Source organism: Microcebus murinus, chromosome 4 (assembly GCF_040939455.1).
Source record: "Microcebus murinus isolate Inina chromosome 4, M.murinus_Inina_mat1.0, whole genome shotgun sequence".
Taxonomy (NCBI): Eukaryota; Metazoa; Chordata; class Mammalia; order Primates; family Cheirogaleidae; genus Microcebus; species Microcebus murinus.
In genome coordinates, this window is record NC_134107.1 from 59,430,448 (window position 1) to 59,449,280 (window position 18,833).

The 18,833-nt window shown below is 40.9% G+C and overlaps 1 protein-coding gene across 2 annotated transcripts in view; it reads right to left on the reverse strand.

Moving 5' to 3' along the window:
* Nucleotides 1–9,199: 9,199 nt before the first annotated feature.
* The window catches only part of RAB6A (RAB6A, member RAS oncogene family), an 80,227-nt gene continuing 70,593 nt past the window's right edge, over nt 9,200–18,833 (reverse strand). For both annotated transcript variants that reach the window (XM_012745039.3, XM_012745038.3), the window contains exons 7-8: nt 12,501–12,567; nt 9,200–11,224 (exon numbers count right to left, since the gene is read on the reverse strand). In XM_012745039.3, the coding sequence (XP_012600493.1) occupies nt 11,160–11,224; nt 12,501–12,567 (132 nt within the window). In that variant the 3' untranslated portion in view covers nt 9,200–11,159. The remainder of the gene's footprint in view (nt 11,225–12,500; nt 12,568–18,833) is intronic.

An 18,833-nucleotide genomic window follows, 5' to 3' on the forward strand; every position in this document is an offset into this window, starting at 1 on the left:
GAGAGCTTTTCACACAGAACAGATGGGATAAATGGCATGGGCAAAGGCTTTAGAGACTTGAGAACACCACGAGGGTCAGGGACCAGGCTCATGTATAGCAGGTTGTGTGGTGAGAAGAGAGTGAGCACGGGGCATAGTCTAGTGAGTGGCACCAGAGTAAGCAACTGAGTTTGGCTCTGGAAATGACCCTGCCTCTGGGCCTACTCTCTGGGGGCTCAGTCTCAGGGCTTTTAGAGAGCCAGTTTAGTACTTAGGAAGAGCCCAGCCATCCAAAGTCTTTCCTAGGAGTGCAGCTTAAACAGGGAACTGACTGGGCAGAGCATCTGAGATCAAAGAGAACTGGAGGCATTCATAGTCACTGCCCAGAGCGACCCTGCTCTTTTTATCCTCACAACAACCCCATGGGCCAGGTGTTAATATCCTTATTTTACCTACAAAGAAACAGATGTGGAGAGGGGAAGTAAATTGTCCAAGGTCATGCATGCTGTGTCAGAACCTGGATTCAAATGCGGGCCACTTGACCTTGTCTACCACACCACACTGCTTCTGCACTGTGAATCCCAAGTGGCTCATTATCTGGCAGGAAAACAATTCCCAGAAAGGAGACCAGGACCATTCAAAGTGGGTCATCGGTATAGCACAAATATCCCTTTTCTTTTAGCAAATCCTTTCCTCAGAGTTTTTTGTGGGCAGACAGGGCTGAAAGCTGGGTACTGGGAGATGAACTTGAGCCTTACACTCAAGGAGCCGTGTGTGTGTGTACACATACCTGTCTGCCTCAGATATGGGCACAGACTATAACAACATGGTCTTATCAGGGCTATGGCAAATGGTAGCCCTGAGGCTCTTTTGGGGCACTGAGAAAGGAGCCCTTGACTCAGGTATAGGAAGAAGTGAGGTAAAGAAGACTATTAATTTGGCTTAAAAGATAAATACTCTTCCCAATATGGTCTGGAAGAGGAAACAAGAATTAAAGCAGCATTCATCAACGCTGGGAGGTCACTGGGTGAGGCCAGACCTGCAGTGTGATCAGGTGGAAAGTGGTCAGAACACCAGGGGCCTTGAATGCCAGGGAAAGAGCTTGAAATATATACTCTGAGGCCACGAAGAGCCTCCAAAAGATTGCAAGCAAAGGAAGGACATGGTCAAACTTGGAAATTAGAAAAGATCACACTCACCAACACAAACATTAATCCTCATGGACAACACAGTCTAAACAGACAAAATCATCTCTGCAAATTGGGCAGCCCAGGCATTGCCTGGTGCTCACAGCTCACTGGGGGCACTGCACTCCAGATCCACTCCTGAGACCACCCTGCCTCCATCAGCCCCCTACTAGAGGATATTCTGTAGACAGTGAGGGTCTGTTGCCCTCTGAGCATCTCATCTCGGCAGTGAGCACTTCTCCAAAACTGAGCATATGACTCAGTCTTAGAACTGGAGTCCTATACCCAGAATAGCAGGCTGGAAATGACCCTAGATGCCCTTTCCAGCCTGGAAACTGATGCCTCCCTACCTGGCAGGGACCATTCCACTGCTTTCTGCCACCCATGGGAATTGGGAGTTCACTCTTTCCCTTTCCTGCCCTTGTGGGATAGCTTAGTCTGTGGGACCTCTTTCCTCAGCTGGAGCTGAGACCTGCCTCTTGTGAACTCCTAGGAGTTGGGTCCCAGCTTTACTTCTGGGCCTCAGACCACAGTGTTCCCCAACCCTAGAACTTCCTGCAGAGATATGTAGACATCTTAAGTGGTTGCCAGATGACTTCATTGTCAGAATCACATTCCAATCAGTCTGTTTCCCCTAAACCTGAAGCACAGAAGTTTGACCCTTTGGCCCTTTCTAGGTTGGTCACCAGTCTTGGGGAACGGAGAAAGAGATAACAGGCTGAAACCAGGATATGCCAAGGCAAGGAAAGCATGCTGAACATAGAATTCCAACTACAAAGCAGATATCAGCTTTCCCTCCTCCGAGTCACCTTCTTCTTGTATGGTATGGGAGGAAGGCGTTCTTTTCCACTGGCCAGCTGCTCTCCCCACACATCTTACTCTGCCTAGATCTACTGGTCACCATTTGAAAATCTTGTCAAGATTCTCTTAAATGGGTGCCTGTTCTCTCTGCCTAGACACTGTGAAAGGGATCAACGTGGGAAGGTTTCACTTTACTGCCCCAGCTTTTCATTCTCTATGTCATCACCAGCAGCCCCATCATCATAACATATGTGCACTACACTTCCTAGAAATGGTTGGGTAGCCAAAGGGAGAAGAAAGAAATGAAAAAATAAAACTAAATTACTCCTCCCACAAGGGGATAGGTTTTTATATCACTTGCAGATGTTCCTACTTCCTCACCTCATTCCCCTGTCCTTTGTTTTGACTTTCCCCCCAAACATCTCTCTATAGTTTTGTCATGGAGCTTTCCTCTCTCCCCACTGAGCAGAGAAATGAGTGCAAATGGATGCTCCAGATGCAGTTTACTTCAAAATCTCTTCACTACTAGGATTGCATCATGAATTTTTTATTGTTCCAGCTGCCTGGTAGATAATTTTTAAATTATTCACATATATGTTTGGGCAAACAATTCTCAGAGATAACACAGTCTAATCTGGAGGTGGCCCAGGCACCACATCTGGCCCATACATCATTTTGTCTGGTTAGCAGTGTTTTTTAAAAGTTTTGAATTATTTCATCTAAAATCTTTGAGAAGATGAAAAAAAAGTTTTGAATTAAAATGTGATAGTGCTACATACTCACCTAAATGGCTAAAGATGAAAAAGATAATATTAAAAAGTGGGTATCTCTGCCAGGCGCGGTGGCTCATGCCTATAATCCTAGCACTTTGGAAGGCTGACGTGGCGGATCGCTTGAGGTCAGGAGTTCGAGACCAGCCTGAGTAAGAGTGAGATCCTGTCTCTACTAAAAATGGAAAGAAATTAGCTAGACAACTGAAAATATACATAGAAAATAGCTGGGCATGGTGGTGCATGCCTGTAGCCCCAGCTACTCAGGAGGCTGAGGCAAGAGGATTACTTGAGCCCAGGAGTCTGAGGTTGCTGTGAGCTAGGCTACACCACAGCACTCTAGCCCAGGAAACAGAGTGAGACTCTGTCTCAAAAAAATAAATAAATAAATAAAAAGAAACTGTTAACTAAAAACTACTAGAACTATCAAATGTGTTAAGCAAGTTCAAGTCAATATGTAGCAATCAATTGTTGTCTTTATCAGCAGTAAACAACTGGGAACTCATTTTAAAAATAAGAACAAAACACCAGTTCCTTTAATTAGCATAAAATATAAAATACTTAGGAATTAATTTATAAAAGATGTGTAAGATCCTTATAATAAAAATTATTAAACTGCTAGGAAAAATTGAAGGAAGACCTACATAAAAAGAGATATACCATGTACATGAATTGGAAGAATCAATATTGTTTAGCTATTAATTTTTCCCTCCCTCCCTCCCTTCCTTCCATCCTTCCTTCCTTTCTTCCTCCCTCTACTGCTCAGGCTGGTCTTGAATTCCTGGCCTCCCAGAGTGCTAGGATTACAGGTCTGAGCCAGTGTGCCCAGCATAGATGTCAGTATCTTCTTTCTGGCCTTTCAGATGAATCAGATAAGTTTTATTATTCAATTTTCCCTCCTCTATTAGCTTGTTGGCTATATATTCTTTAAAAGATTTATTGATGTACAATTGATATACAAAATGGCACATATAGTATACAACTTGATAGCTTTTGACATATGTATTTAACTGTGAAACTACCACCACAATCAAGTAATAAACATACCCACTATCCCCAGAAGTTTCTCCATGTCCTTCTGTAATACTTCCCATTCTTCCTCATATCTCCTGCATCCTCAAGCAACCAATTATCTGCTGTTACTATAGTTTGCATACCTTAGAATTTTAAATAAATGGAATATTTGTCTAATTTTTTTCACTAAAGGTAGTTCTGAGATTTATTGCTGTTGTGGGTATCAATAGTTCATTCTGATTTATTGCTGAATAGTGTTTCATAGCATGCATGTACCAAAATGTGTTTATATTCACCTTTTAATGGGCATTTGGGTTATCTACAGCTCTAGGATAATGTAAATTAAGCTGGTATGAATTTTGTGTACAAGTCTTTGTATGGATACATGCTTTCATTTCTTGTGGGTAAATACTTAGGCATGAAATGGATGAGTTATATAAGTGCATATTTTAACTTTGTAAGAAACTACCAGGGCTGGGCACAGTGGCCGACGCATGTAATCCTAGCATTCCCAGAGGCTGAGGTGGGTGGATTGCTCGAGGTCAGGAGTTCGAAACCTGAGCAAGAGCAATACCCTGTCTCTACTATAAATAGAAATAAATTAATTGGCCAACTAATACATATAGAAAAAATCAGCCAGGCATGGTGGCACATGCCTCTAGTCTCAGCTACTTGGGAGGCTGAGGCAGGATTGCTTGAGCCCAGGAGTTTGAGGTTGCTGTGAGCTAGGCTGACGCCACAGCACTCACTCTAGCCTAGGCAACAAAGCGAGACTCTGTCTCAAAAAAAAGAAACTACCATACTGTTTTTCCAAAGTCTTCTACCAGAAATGTGTTACAATTACTCCCATCCTTGCTATAACAGAACGCCACAAAAAAAAAGAAAAAAAAAAAAAATTACTCCCATCCTCACCAACACTTGGTATGGTTAGTCTTTTAATTTTAGCTTTTCTAATATGTCTGTAGTAGTAACTCACTGTAGTTTTATTTATTTTTTTTTTTTGAGACAGAGTCTCACTTTGTTGCCCAGGCTAGAATGAGTGCCGTGGTATCAGCATAGCTCACAGCAACCTCAAACTCCTGGGCTCAAGCAATCCTGCCTCAGCCTCCCGAGTAGCTGGGACTACAGGCATGTGCCACCATGCCCAGCTCATTTTTTGTATATATATTTTTAGTAGGTCAATTAATTTCTTTCTATATTTAGTAGAGACAGGGTCTTGCTCAGGCTGGTTTCGAACTCCTGACCTCGAGCAACCCGCCTGCCTTGGCCTCCCAGAGTGCTAAGATTACAGGCCTCACTGTAGTTTTAATTTGCATTTTTGTAGTGACTAATGATGTCATGCATCTTTTCATATCCTTTTTGGGCCATTTTTCTATCATCTTTGGTGAAGTGGTCAAATCTTTTGCCTGCTTTTTACTGGATTGTTTTCCCATCAAATTATGAGAGTTCTTCATATAATTTGAATACCAACCCTTTATCAAATATGCAATTTGTAAATATTTTTCAGTCCTTGGCTTGTTTTTCATTCTGTTTCTTTACCCAGTTTCTCATCGGCTGTTGACTGGAGGCTGCTCTTAGCTGCTTGTTATGTGGGTCTCTCTAAAGGCAACTCATAACATGGCAGGTTGCATCATAGAGAAGAGGCTGGGCGCAGTACCTCACGCCTATAATCCTAGCACTCTGGGAAGCCAAGGTGGCCGGATTGTTTGAGCTCAGGAGTTTGAGATCAGCCTGAGCAAGAGCGAGACCCTGTCTCTAATAAAAAAATAGAAAAAAGCCGGGCGCGGTGGCTCTCGCCAGTAATCCTAGCACTCTGGGAGGCTGAGGCGGGTGGATTGCTCGAGGTCAGGAGTTCGAAACCAGCCTGAGCAAGAGTGAGACCCTATCTCTACTATAAATAGAAAGAAATTAATTGGCCAACTAATATATATAGAAAAAACTTAGCTGGGCATGGTGGCACATGCCTGTAGTCCCAGCTACTTGGGAGGCTGAGGCAGGAGGATTGCTTGAGCCCAGGAGTTTGAGGTTGCTGTGAGCTAGGCGGACGCCACGGCACTCACTCTAGCCTGGGAAAACAAAGCGAGACTGTCTCAAAAAAAAAAAAAAAGAAAAAGAAAAAGAAAAAAATTAGCTCGCCAACTAAAAATATATATAGAAAAAATTAGCTGGGCATGGTGGCTGTTGCCTATAGTCCCAGATACTTGGGAGGCTGAGGCAGGAGGACTGCTGGAGCCCAGGAGTTTGAGGTTGCTGTGAGCTAGGCTGACGCCACGGCACTCTAGTCCCGGCAGAGTGAGACTCTGACTCAAAAAAAAAAAAAATGAGAGAAGAGTTAGAGAGATGGTGTGAATACAGAAGCCACAATCTTCATAATCTAATCTTTGAAGTTACTGTAAGGGTGGAAAGCTCACTAGGTGCTCACACTGTAGGCGAAGAAAGATTTCTCATGCAGAGATTAGGATATATAAAAGTAAAAACTTATTTTTCCGAGAGAGAGAGCAATAGAGAAAGAGAGAAAAGGAGGGAGTGGCTACACCACACAGAAGATGGAAGGAAGTGCCGGGCAGCTGAGGAAAAGCTGTTTGGAGTTTTTAAAGGGTAAAAAAGGCTTTTTTTCCTCTTTGCTTCAGCAGACTGATAACAGAAGTGGTTGCAGGTGCTCTTTAGTTTTTTCTCTTTCTTCTGTGAGGCCAGCTTATCTGTCCTTGAAATGTGTTTCTGGCAGGAACTGTGGAAAAGAGCTGGAGTGGGGAGTTTGCACCCCTACTGTCTGCTTAGGGCTCTACAAGGCTGAGAAAAAGAAATTCCTAGAAATAACAAATTAGGCTACAGGTGTTTTAATTAAAACAAAAGGGGGTAGTTGTGTTGAGTTTCCTCTTCCAAGGGCCAATTATGTGCTATGAGTTTACTTCCCTTACTTTCTGTTAGAGTTTATTTTCCTCTGTTAGACAGGTTATTAGTAAGATCACCTTTCAGTGACATCTCATTACTTTTGCTGTATCCTATTCCTTAGAAGCAAGTCACTAGGTCAAGCCTATACTCAAGGGATGAGGATCATACAGGGCATGAATACCAGGAGACAGGGATTGGGAGCCATTTCAGAAGATGCATTCATAGAATATGCAGATACTTACCACAAATACCATGCTCAAAGCTGGGTGCAATGGTGTGCACCTATAGTCCCAGCTACTTGACAGGCTGAGGTAGGAGGATCACTAGTGCCCAGTTTGAGGATGTATACACTATGACCGTGCCTGTGAATAGCCACTACACTCCAACCTGGGCACTATAGTGAGGCTCTGTCTCTAAAAAAAATAAATATCACATTCAAAATTCTTTGTTTTCCATACTTTAATTCTTCCTTTTTTTTTTTTTTTCTGAGACAGAGTCTCACTCTGTTTCCTGAGCTAAAGTGCCGTGGCATCAGCCTAGTTCAAAGCAACCTCAAACTCCTGGGGTTAAGCAATCCTTCTGTCTCAGCCTCCCAAGTAGCTTGGACTACAGGGATGCATCACCATGCCCAGCTATGTTTCTATATATTTTTAGTTGTCAGATAATTTCTTTCTATTTTTAGTAGAGACAGGGGTCTCACTCTTGCTTAGGCTGGTCTCGAACTACTGACCTCGAGCAATCCTCCCGCCTTGGCCTACCAGAGTGTTAGGATTATAGGCATCAGTCACTACGGCCTGGCCTCTTCCTGTTTTTTTATCTTTCTGGATTTGCTACTAGATGTTGCCACTTATACTGTTATCATCCTTCATTCATGTGTTCCTTATTACAACTACTGAATTTTTCACAATTTTTTTTTTAGATTTTTGAGACAGGGTCTCCCTTTGTCACCCAGGTTGGAGTGCGGTGGTGACATCACAGCTCACTGCAACCTTGAATTCCTGGGCTCAAGCAATCCTCCTGTCTTAGGCTCCTGAATAGCTGGGACTACAGGTGCTCACCACTACACCCAGCTAATGTTAAAATTTTTTCCTTTTCTTTTGAGACAGTCTTGCTCTATTGCCTGGGCGAGTCCCGAGGTGTCAGCCTAGCTCACAGCAACCTCAAACTCCTGGCCTTAAGCAATCCTTCTGCCTCAGCCTCCCAAGTAACTGGGACTACAGGCACGCGCCACCATACCCGGCTAATTTTTTTTATATATTTTTACTTGTCCAGCTAATTTCTTTCTATTTTTAGTAGAGTTAGGGGTCTCACTCTTGCTCACACTGGTTTTGAACTCCTGACCTCGAGCAATCCGCCCGCCTCGGCCTCCCAGAGAGCTAGGATTACAGGCGTGAGCCACCACGCCCAGCCCAATGTTAAAATTTTTTCCTATAGAGATGAGGTCTTGCTATACTGCTCAGGCTGGTCTCCAACTCCTGGCTTCAAGCAATTTTACCTCAGCCTCCCAAAGTGCTAGGATTACAGGCGTGAGCCACCATGTCCAGCCTGTTACAACTATTAAACTCTGTCTTTGTAGTGAGAAAGTATGGCTGAGTTCCAATAAAACTTAATTTAAAAAATAGGAACCAGGGACCAGGCTGGATTTGGCAGGAGGACCATAGTTTGCCAACCCCTGTCCAAAGGCAAAGGCATGGTTAGAAGTGAAAAGGCAAAAGTAGGCCGGGCGCGGTGGCTCACGCCTGTAATCCTAGCTCTCTGGGAGGCCGAGGCGGGCGGATTGCTCAAGGTCAGGAGTTCAAAACCAGCCTGAGCAAGAGCAAGACCCCGTCTCTACTATAAATAGAAAGAAATTAATTGGCCAACTGATATATATATAAAATTAGCCGGGCATGGTGGCACATGCCTGTAGTCCCAGCTACTCGGGAGGCTGAGGCAGCAGGATCGCTTGAGCCCAGGAGTTTGAGGTTGCTGTGAGCTAGGCTGACGCCACGGCACTCACTCTAGCCTGGACAACAAAGCAAGACTCTGTCTCAAAAAAAAAAAAAAAAAAAAGGCAAAAGTAGAACTTAAAATACTTTTCTTAATATATCCTATAACTGTTTCCACCAGGGCCCTATCTTTCAAGTGGCAGCCAGTCTCCCTTACCCCAAACAAGAGTCTTCTGACTTCCTGGGGGTTTCTCACATTTGTTGTTTTGTTATTTTTCTGTATTCCATGTTCCCTTTATAGTTCTTCTAGGGAGGGAGTAAGAAGCATATAGTAATTCATCACCTTTGCAGGAATGGGAAACCAAGTCAATAACTGTTCTCTTTTTATGTTTTATTTATATATTTTTGGCAGCAAAATTGTTTATTAAAAAAAAAAACTGGACTATGAACACATTTCACTGCTTCAATTGAAGAAACCCCAAGCCAAATAAAAAGACCAATAATAAAAGCAGCATAACTAGTTACTTTCTTAAAGTTACATAAAAAGAATCAAATGCAATAGTGTAGGAAGATAATCACCCCCTTGTCAGAAATCACAACTTTTTCCAAATAAAGAATATGACCCATCTGCCATATTGAATCGATATTTATTTTAGGACATGCCATGTCAAAATAAAACAAAGAGTCAACCCTTGCCTTTAACAATAATATTGTATTATAAAAGCACTTTACAACTCCATCCCATCTTTGAGTACAAGTTACTGGTATGTGGGCTAATGATTATCTGAAAGCATTTTTTAAATTCAGATCCATAATCCAAGTGCTCTCTGAATATTACAAGGTGACAGTAAATGGGAAGTGGAGGAGAGGGAGGAAAGAGAGGGGACTAACGTTCTCCCAGTTAAGGATTTTGTTGCAATGAGGGGATAAGGAAGTATGAAGATATTTTTGTCTTTTCATCTTTATACTGTGTTAAGTAATGCTTACAACATAAATTCAGCAGGCTTTTCCTGAGCTGTAAACTCAGGAATTTTCTTCCTGCAAACAATGTATTTACAAAGTGTTTATTATTAACTTACACAGCAATCTCACAATAACTAGTAAAGATTAAAAGGGTGCACTCCTAGTATAATTGTTTGCAGTGTTTTAAGGGAAATACATATTGCCATAGTGATGAAGCTCTAACTAGATTCAACAAAACAGCTAAAAATTGAAAGTAGTTTTTTTAAAAAAGGCAAAGAAATAAATATCACCAAAGAAAAATGATTAATTATAGCTTAAATATAAAACTAAATCACTAGTTAATTAACCAAACTATACAGATCTAATAAAAAGCAAAACCAGCCTTCAAGACCCAACATTTAAAAAATGCTAAAAAATAAGGCATTAATCTGCATAATATATTGAGTTTTATTTCCATTCTTTCCTTTCCTTCTACGTATGCTTTTTCTGATCTGCCTCTAGGGGCTTAAAAGAAAACCGTTTCGGTCTTCACTTTGACCTCAAACGTCAAGCAAAGTATTTGCTTTTCTGCCAAGGGTTCTTTTGTTGGTAAGTTTTAGATATCATTATTCTTACTAGTTTAATAATTTAATTTTGATCATGGTGCCAAATGTAAATTCTTCCACTGGTTCTTCTTAAAGGTATTTGACTTTTATAGTGTCTTGCCTGCATAGCATTTTCAAAAAAAGAATGAAAACCCAAGCGAAATCTATTGCTTAAAGATTTTTTTTAAACAAATAGAATAACTCTTATCTTGACAATTTTAAAACCTTGGGAGAAATAGTTCATTAGAACTTTATGATTTTACCATGAAGAATTAAATATTAAAAACCTGTTCTGAAGCACTTGGTTACTTTTCTCTCCCAGAGTGTATTTAGTAAAGCACATGTGAAAGGGTCATTTTTGTTTTGGTCAGAAATATATTTTATGTTTCTCTACTTGTAAAGAACCCTTTTCTCATTCAAACACTGCCCACCATGATAGCTGCATTTTGACCTCAAAGGTCTAAGTAATTTATATCTGTATCAGTGCTCAAGAATAATTTTGGACATCTTGGCTCATGGCCCAAAGCTAGTAGTATTTGTAAAATTGAAGGATAATTCTGGCTTAGTCTGACTGCTGCTTTGCCTCCTCTTGTTTGTTTTGAGGAAAGGAGCAAGGATAAGAATAGGGAATGGGGAAGAAGGTCATCGAGAAAAGCAGCAAGAGATCAAGTAGGCTGTGAACACACACTGCTCCTTAACCAAGCCATATTCATACTGTTGAGATTTCCATCATTTGAAGTACATTATCATAACATTAAAAAAGGAAAAAATGTTAAGAAAATGTATCTAATTTTTAATGTTATTACTGGAATATGCTGGACTCTTTTGGCTTTTTGTAAAATATAAATAATGAAGACACTGACTTTTTTTGTGCTTGTGAAGCTAATAGATCATCTCCACGAGACAGGCAGCAATGATGAATTGCAATACGTTATTACTGAAGGGAAAAGATTCAAGCCAATATTCACACTGCAGTCAATGAAAGAGTAAGAGGGCCAAAGCAGTGAGCTTCTGGAGAAGGGTTGAAGATGGCATAGGGGATTAGCAGGAACAGCCTCCTTCGCTGACTGGTTGCTCCTGAGGCTTTTCCAGTTTTATGTCAATCACTGAAATAAAAGTTAAGGAGCTATATAAATGATAATGTACAATTTCAATTCTGCTGAACATGGATATCTCTGGCAAGGCCCTTATATTCCTTTTTGACTTCAGAGCCTACAATAGTCACTATTTTCTAGTAGCCACTTCACCATACAAAGTGCTCATATGGAATAAACTTGCTTATATATACTATATGCAGCAACGGTCAGAATGAGGTACAAGCCCTATTTATGAGAATCTTTCCTAAGGAAATTATTCTATAGTAGCAAGAAACCATATGAAGATGATATTCCTTAGAAAATTAATCACCTTTAATAAATATCTGAAAGTAGCCTGCAAGACAGTTCTAACAACAGGTGAAAAATTTAATAAATAATGGAACTTCAACCCAGTAGAACAGATTATGCCATTAAAAATAATAAAGGGCTGGGTGTGGTGGCTCATGCCTGTAATCCTAGCACTGGAGGAGGCCAAGGTGGGAGGATAGCTTGATCCCAGGAGTTTAATTAAGCCTGCAGTGAGCTATGATGATAGCACTGCACTGGAGCCTGGGCAACAGAGACCCCGTCTGGGGGGAAAAAAGTAATAAAGGCTTGGAAAACACAAAACATTTAGAACTGGGAAGAGCTGAATACAAAGTGTTATGCACTCTATGGCTTAATAAAAAAATGTCTGCATAAGGAAAAATAGTAGAACATAAATATAAAACAAACAATGAAAACAGTAAAATCCAAATCCTTAGAAATAATATCAGATGTGCTTCATTAAATCCTATTTCTGAAAGCAGAGTCCATGATAAAGTGCCATTTTATTTCTTGCCTGTGTCAAGTAGAAAGCCCAAGTGTTAGAAAAAAAGCCCAGAGTCCATGGGACTCGAAGAAGGAAGGAGACAGGGATTCTAAGAATTTCCTGCTCATTAAAAAGCAAACAAAAACCCTCTCACTGACAAATCATAATGAGCCACAGGCTGCAAAAGGTACACTTGGATAACCAGCCCACATTTGCTATAGAAAACCTCTGAGTTTTTACTTTTCTAGGGAGCATGTTAAAAGAAAAAAAAAAAAAAAAGAAAACCTCTGAGTTTCTGTATCCCTAAGCCATCAATTCCTGGTTGTAAAAGGCAATGGACAATAGCATTCAAAGAAAACAAACAAACAAAAAAGAATAAAAGAAAGAAAAGAAAAAGCAATGAAAGGCAATAGCATAATATTCATTAGCCCACCAAGTAAGGCTCTAAAGACTAGTTTTAACAATAAACATTTTCTGATGAAACAAAAAGGATACTGTCTTCTCTGCTTCTGTCTTGTGTGCTTTCCATTCCAGGCAAAGCTGCTGCTACACGTCGGAAGAGCTGTGGGAAAGAGAGAAATGTGACAGTTGGGAGGGAAAATTTAGCAAATGTTATCAAGGCAAATGACCACTGGATGGTGAGTTAAAGGATATGACTCCAGGTTATTCCTCACTTACGCTTTAGCAGCATCATGAAAACATATTAAAATGTCTATTCATTCTATAAATGAATGTATGAAAAGCAGTATGCCAAATATAAACAAGAATAAAACATGATCCATGGGCCGAGCGTGGTGGCTCACACCTATAATCCTAGCACTCTGGGAGGCCGAGGCGGGCGGATTGCTCGAGGTCAGGAGTTCGAAACCAGCCTGAGCAAGAGCGAGACCCTGTCTCTACTATAAATAGAAAGAAATTAATTGGCCAATTAATATATATAGAAAATATTAGCCCAGCATGGTGGCGCATGCCTGTAGTCCCAGCTACTTGGGAGGCTGAGGCAGTAGGATTGCTTGAGCCCAGGAGTTTGAGGTTGCTGTGAGCTAGGCTGATGCCACAGCACTCACTCTAGCCTGGGCAACAAAGTGAGACTCTGTCTCAAAAAAAAATAAAAAACCATGATCCCTGCTTTTTAACTGGCGAGATAAGACATGAGTAGCTATGAAATAAAAAGCAAAAATGTCATTTGAGTCATAAAAATAGATTATAGAAACTCAGGCCTGTAATCCTAGCATTCTGGGAGGCCGAGGCGGACGGATTGCTCAAGGTCAGGAGTTTGAAACTAGCCTGAGCAACAGTGAGACCCTGTCTCTACTATAAATAGAAAGAAATTAATTGGCCAACTAATATATATAGAAAATATTAGCCGGGCATGGTGGCGCATGCCTGTAGTCCCAGCTACTTGAGAGGCTGAGGCAGCAGGATTGCTTGTGCCCAGGAGTTTGAGGTTGCTATGAGGTAGGCTGACGCCATGGCACTCACTCTAACCTGGGCAACAAAGCAAGACTCTGTCTCAAAAAAAAAAGAAACTCAGAGAAAGAACAGATCATTCATTTAGTAAAACTCTATGGTGAGGCCGGGCGCGGTGGCTCACGCCTGTAATCCTAGCTCTTGGGAGGCCGAGGCGGGCGGATTGCTCAAGGTCAGGAGTTCAAAACCAGCCTGAGCAAGAGCGAGACCCCGTCTCTACTATAAATAGAAAGAAATTAATTGGCCAACTGATATATATATAAAAAAAATTAGCCGGGCATGGTGACGCATGCCTGTAGTCCCAGCTACTCGGGAGGCTGAGGCAGAAGGATCACTCGAGCCCAGGAGTTTGAGGTTGCTGTGAGCTAGGCTGACGCCACGGCACTCACTCTAGCCTGGACAACAAAGTGAGACTCTGTCTCAAAAAAAAAAAAAAAAAAAAAAACTCTATGGTGGCATTCCTATCTTCCAAAAAGGGTTAGGTTCTAAAGCCAGATATAGTGAAAGTTGGACTAGTCAAAATTACCCTTGATAATTCCTTAGAAAAACACTAGGAAGAGATCAACATGCCACCTCTCAAGTCCAACACAACTGGCTTTTCCTACATGAGTGGAATGAGCGCCAGCAGAAGTCTCAGCTTTTGACATGCTTTCTTCAGTATGCTTAATCATTTCTAGCTTTGGGTTTACAGTGATAGATACATGCAACTTTTTCTTTCACTTGGACACTTAGAGGCCATTGTAGGGTTATTGATTGGCTTATTTTCACTATTGTATCTCAAGGAATAGGAAAACCCAAGAAAAGGAAGAGAGATGAGGAAAGCCAGTTAGTTGTTTCATAGTCACTATACTTAACTGCCTATTTTTTTTTTTTTTTTTTGAGACAGAGTCTCGCTTTGTTGCCTAGGCTAGAGTGAGTGCCATGGCGTCAGCCTAGCTCACAGCAACCTCAATCTCCTGGCTCAAGCAATCCTTCTGCCTCAGCCTCCCAAGTAGCTGGGACTACAGGCATGCGCCACCATGCCTGGCTAATTTTTTTATATATATATATATATTAGTTGGCCAATTAATTTCTTTCTATTTATAGTAGAGACGGGGTCTCACCCTTGCTCAGGCTGGTTTCGAACTCTTGACCTCGAGCAATCCGCCCGCTTCGGCCTCCCAGAGAGCTAGGATTACAGGTGTGAGCCACCGCACCCGGCCTTAACTGCCTATTTGCAATATTAAATAGATGGTTGTTTTCAGCTAATGCTAGTTGGCAAACCTTTTTTTTTGCTTTCTTGTTTTTATAAAATGTGTTTTCCATTATACACTATATTCTCTTTATGTCCAGATTAAAGGTGATTTATTTATTAATGGTATTAGAGTTTTTCCTGATACATGAAATTTTGAACTGACAAAACTGATATTCTGCTTTTAATTCACTGTCTAATGCTAATGTTAATTAATACACTAGAACTGGCCGGGTGCAGTGGCTCACTCCTGTAATCCTAGCACTCTGGGAGGCCAAAGTGGGAGGAACACTCAAGGTCAGGAGTTTGAGACCAGCCTGAAAGAGACCTTGTCTCTACTAAAAATAGAAAGAAATTAATTGACCAGCTAAAAATATGTAGAAAAAATAAGCCGGGTATGGTGGTGCATGTCTGTAGTCCCAGCTATTCAGGAGGCTGAGGCAGAAGGATCACCTGAGCCCAGAAGTTTGAGGTTGTTGTGAGCTAGGCTGACACCACGGCACTCTAGCCCAGGCAACAGAGCAAGACTCTGTCTCAAAAACAAAAACAAAAACAAAACTCTAGAACTTCAAAAAGATTTGAACTGCCTAACCTTGTATTAATTACATTTTTATAAACACTTGCTAGCTTAAAAAGGGCATAATATTCTTCCTAAAGTTATCTAATACACTATGTCAATTTATTTCTCCATTTAGTTTTTATAAATATTAATTTTTTTCATAAGATTAACAGCTTTTATAGTCATTAATTATTGCAGCACTTATTCTTACATCTAGAATGTTAGTATTTCCAACCAAGTATTCACATATTAATTCAAGGGATTCACCTTATACAATTAATGTTATATTTATTTGATATGATAGTAATTGATAAAACTATATAATCTTTCATCATGTACAATTTCTGGTGTACCAGAAATGATGTTAAGGTATGCATTATACAATTTGAAGTCTAATAGCTGATTTGGGTAGAACATTGGGGCTAAAGCCTAACTTTGGTACTTCTCTAAAACACTACTGAACCTTACAGATCCAAGACAATTACAGTGTTTCCCAATCTTCCCTACTCCTACCCTATCAGGCTATTGTTTAATAGATCAAAATTTTGAAGTCTACTCCTTTTGTATACTGCTTTTCTTTTTTATTTGTTAATTTTTTTTGAGACAGTGCTTTGCTCTATTGCCGGAGCTAGACTGCTGTGGTATCAGCCTAGCTCACAGCAACCTCAAACTCCTGGGCGCAAGCAATCCTCCTGCCTCAGCCTTCCGAGTAGCTGGGACTACAGGCACGCGCCACTACGCCCGGTTAATTTTTTATAAATATATTTTTAGTTGTCCAGCTAATTTCTTTCCATTTTTAGTAGAGATGGGGTCTCACTCTTGCTCAGGCTGGTCTTAAACTCCTGACTTTGAGTGATCCACCCACCTTGGCCTCCCAGAGTGCTAGGATTATAGGCATGAGCCACCACTCCTAGCCTATTTATTTATTTTTTTGAGACAGAGCCTTGCTCTATTGCCCAGGATAGACTGCTGTGGCATCAGCCTAGTTCACAGCAACCTCAAACTCCTGGGGCACAAGCAATCCTCCTGCCTCAGCCTCCCGAGTAGCTGGGACTACAGGCATGCGCTACTATGCCCAGTTAATTTTTTCTATGTATTTTTAGTTGTTCAGCTAATTTCTTCCTATTTATAGTAGAGACAGGGGTCTCACTCTTGCTTAGGCTGGTGTTGAACTCCTGACTTTGAGTGATCCACCCACCTCGGCCTCCCAGAGTGCTAGGATTACAGGCATGAGCCACTGCGCCCGGCCAGTACACTGCTTTTCTTAAACATATTACTTATAATTCAATCTTTCATCTCTGGCCTTCCATTCATTCTGTTCTTTCTTAATTTAATTCAGTAACTTTTATGGAGCACTTAAAGACTATGTGCTTTATACAATGTTTTTCAGCCAAGTGAAATTTCAAAATTGCCTTTAAATCCCAAATCACATCACCTTCTAAAGATTTTTCCCCAGTCTCCTCCTTACATTCTCTTATCATTCTGTACTTCCTTGGTTTGTAGCATCACATTGTGACATAAGGAATAGTTTGAATCTCTCTCTTTTGCCAGATATTGAGCTCCTTGAATTAGTAAACTATATCTTGTTCATTTCTGTGTTCCTAAAGAGCCTGAGACAATGCCTCAATGATGCAAATACTTGGTAAAAGGGAGTTACATCATGTGCATTTTACCTATTGGAATTCTATACTGCATGCCTAACTAAAAGAAATAATTTAAACAATCAGGCAGTTTAACTTGCTATTATGTCCAGTGAGTATGGGGCAATACAACATCACACCTCAAACACAAGGCAAACACTTCTGCGGGTGCTCACTGCAGTGATGGAGGAAAAGCCAGTTGTGTTGGACTTGAGAGGTGGCATGTTGATCTCTACATAGTGTTTTTCTAAGGAATTATCAAGGGTAATTTTGACTAGCCCAACTTTTACTATATCTGACTTTGAAACCTAACCTTTTATGGAAGATAGGAATGCTACCATACAGTTTTATTAAATGAATGATCTATTCTTTCTCTGAGTTTCTATAATATTCGACGTTTATGACTCAAATGACATTTTTGCTGGAAGAATATTATCCCCTTTTTAAGCTAGCAAGTGTTTATAAAAATGTAATTAATACAAGGTTGGGGCCAGGCGCAGTGGCTCATGCCTGTAATCCTAGCACTCTGGGAGGCCGAGGCAGGCGGATTGCTCAAAACCAGCCTGGAGTTCAAAACCAGCCTGAGCGAGACCCCGTCTCTACCATAAAAATAGAAAGAAAGTAATTGGCCAACTAATATATATAATATAAAAATCAGCCGGGCATGGTGGCTCGTGCCTGTAGTCCCAGCTATTCGGGAGGCTGGGGCAGGAGGATCGCTTGAGCCCAGGAGTTTGAGGTTGCTGTGAGCTAGGCTGACACCACGGCACTCACTCTAGCCTAGGCAAGAAAGCGAGACTCTGTCTCAAAAAAAAAAAAAAAGAATACAAGGTTGGGCAATTCTAATCTTTTTGAAGTTCTAGTGTTTAGCATTAGACAATGAATTAAAAGCAGAATATCAATTTTGTCAGTTCAAAATTTCATCTATCAGGAAAAAAATCTAACACCATAAATAAATCACCTTTAATCTGGACATAAAGAGAATATAAGTATATAAAGGAAAACACATTTTATAAAAATAAGAAAGCAAAAAAAATGTTCCCCCACTAGCATCACCTGAAAACAGCCATCTATTTAATATTGCAAATAGGCAGTTAAGTATAGTGACTATGAAACAGCCAACTGGCTTCCCTTATCTCTCTTCCTCTTCTTGGGTTTTCCTATTCCTTGAGATACAATAGTGAAAATAGGCCAATTAATAACCCTACAATGGCCTCTAAGTGTCCAAGTGAAAGGAAAAGTTGCATGTATCCATCATAGTAAACCAAAAGCTAGAAATGATTAAGCATACTGAGGAAAGCATGTCAAAGCTGAGACAGGCTGAAAGCTAGGCCTTTTGTGCCAGATGGTTAGCTAAGTTGTGAATGCAAAGGAAAAATTCTTAAAGGAAATTAAATGTATTACTCCAGTGAACACTCACATGATAAGAAAGTAAAACAGGCCGGGCGCGGTGGCTCACGCCTGTAATCCTAGCTCTCTGGGAGGCCGAGGCGGGCGGATTGCTCGAGGTCAGGAGTTCGAAACCAGCCTGAGCAAGAGCGAGACCCCGTCTCTACTATAAAATAGAAAGAAATTAATTGGCCAACTAATATATATACAAAAAATTAGCCGGGCATGGTGGCGAATGCCTGTAGTCCCAGCTACTCGGGAGGCTGAGGCAGGAGGATTGCTTGAGCCAGGAGTTTGAGGTTGCTATGAGCTAGGCTGACGCCATGGCACTCACTCTAGCCTGGGCAACAAAGCGAGACTCTGTCTCAAAAAAAAAAAAAAAAAAGAAAGTAAAACAGCCTTATTACTGATATAAAGAAAGTTTTACTGGTCTGGATAGAAGATCAAACCAGCCATAATATTCCCTTAAGCAAAAGCATAACATTGGAAGAAGAGGCCATCTAAGACTTTCATAGCGAGAGAGAAGTTAATGCCTGGCT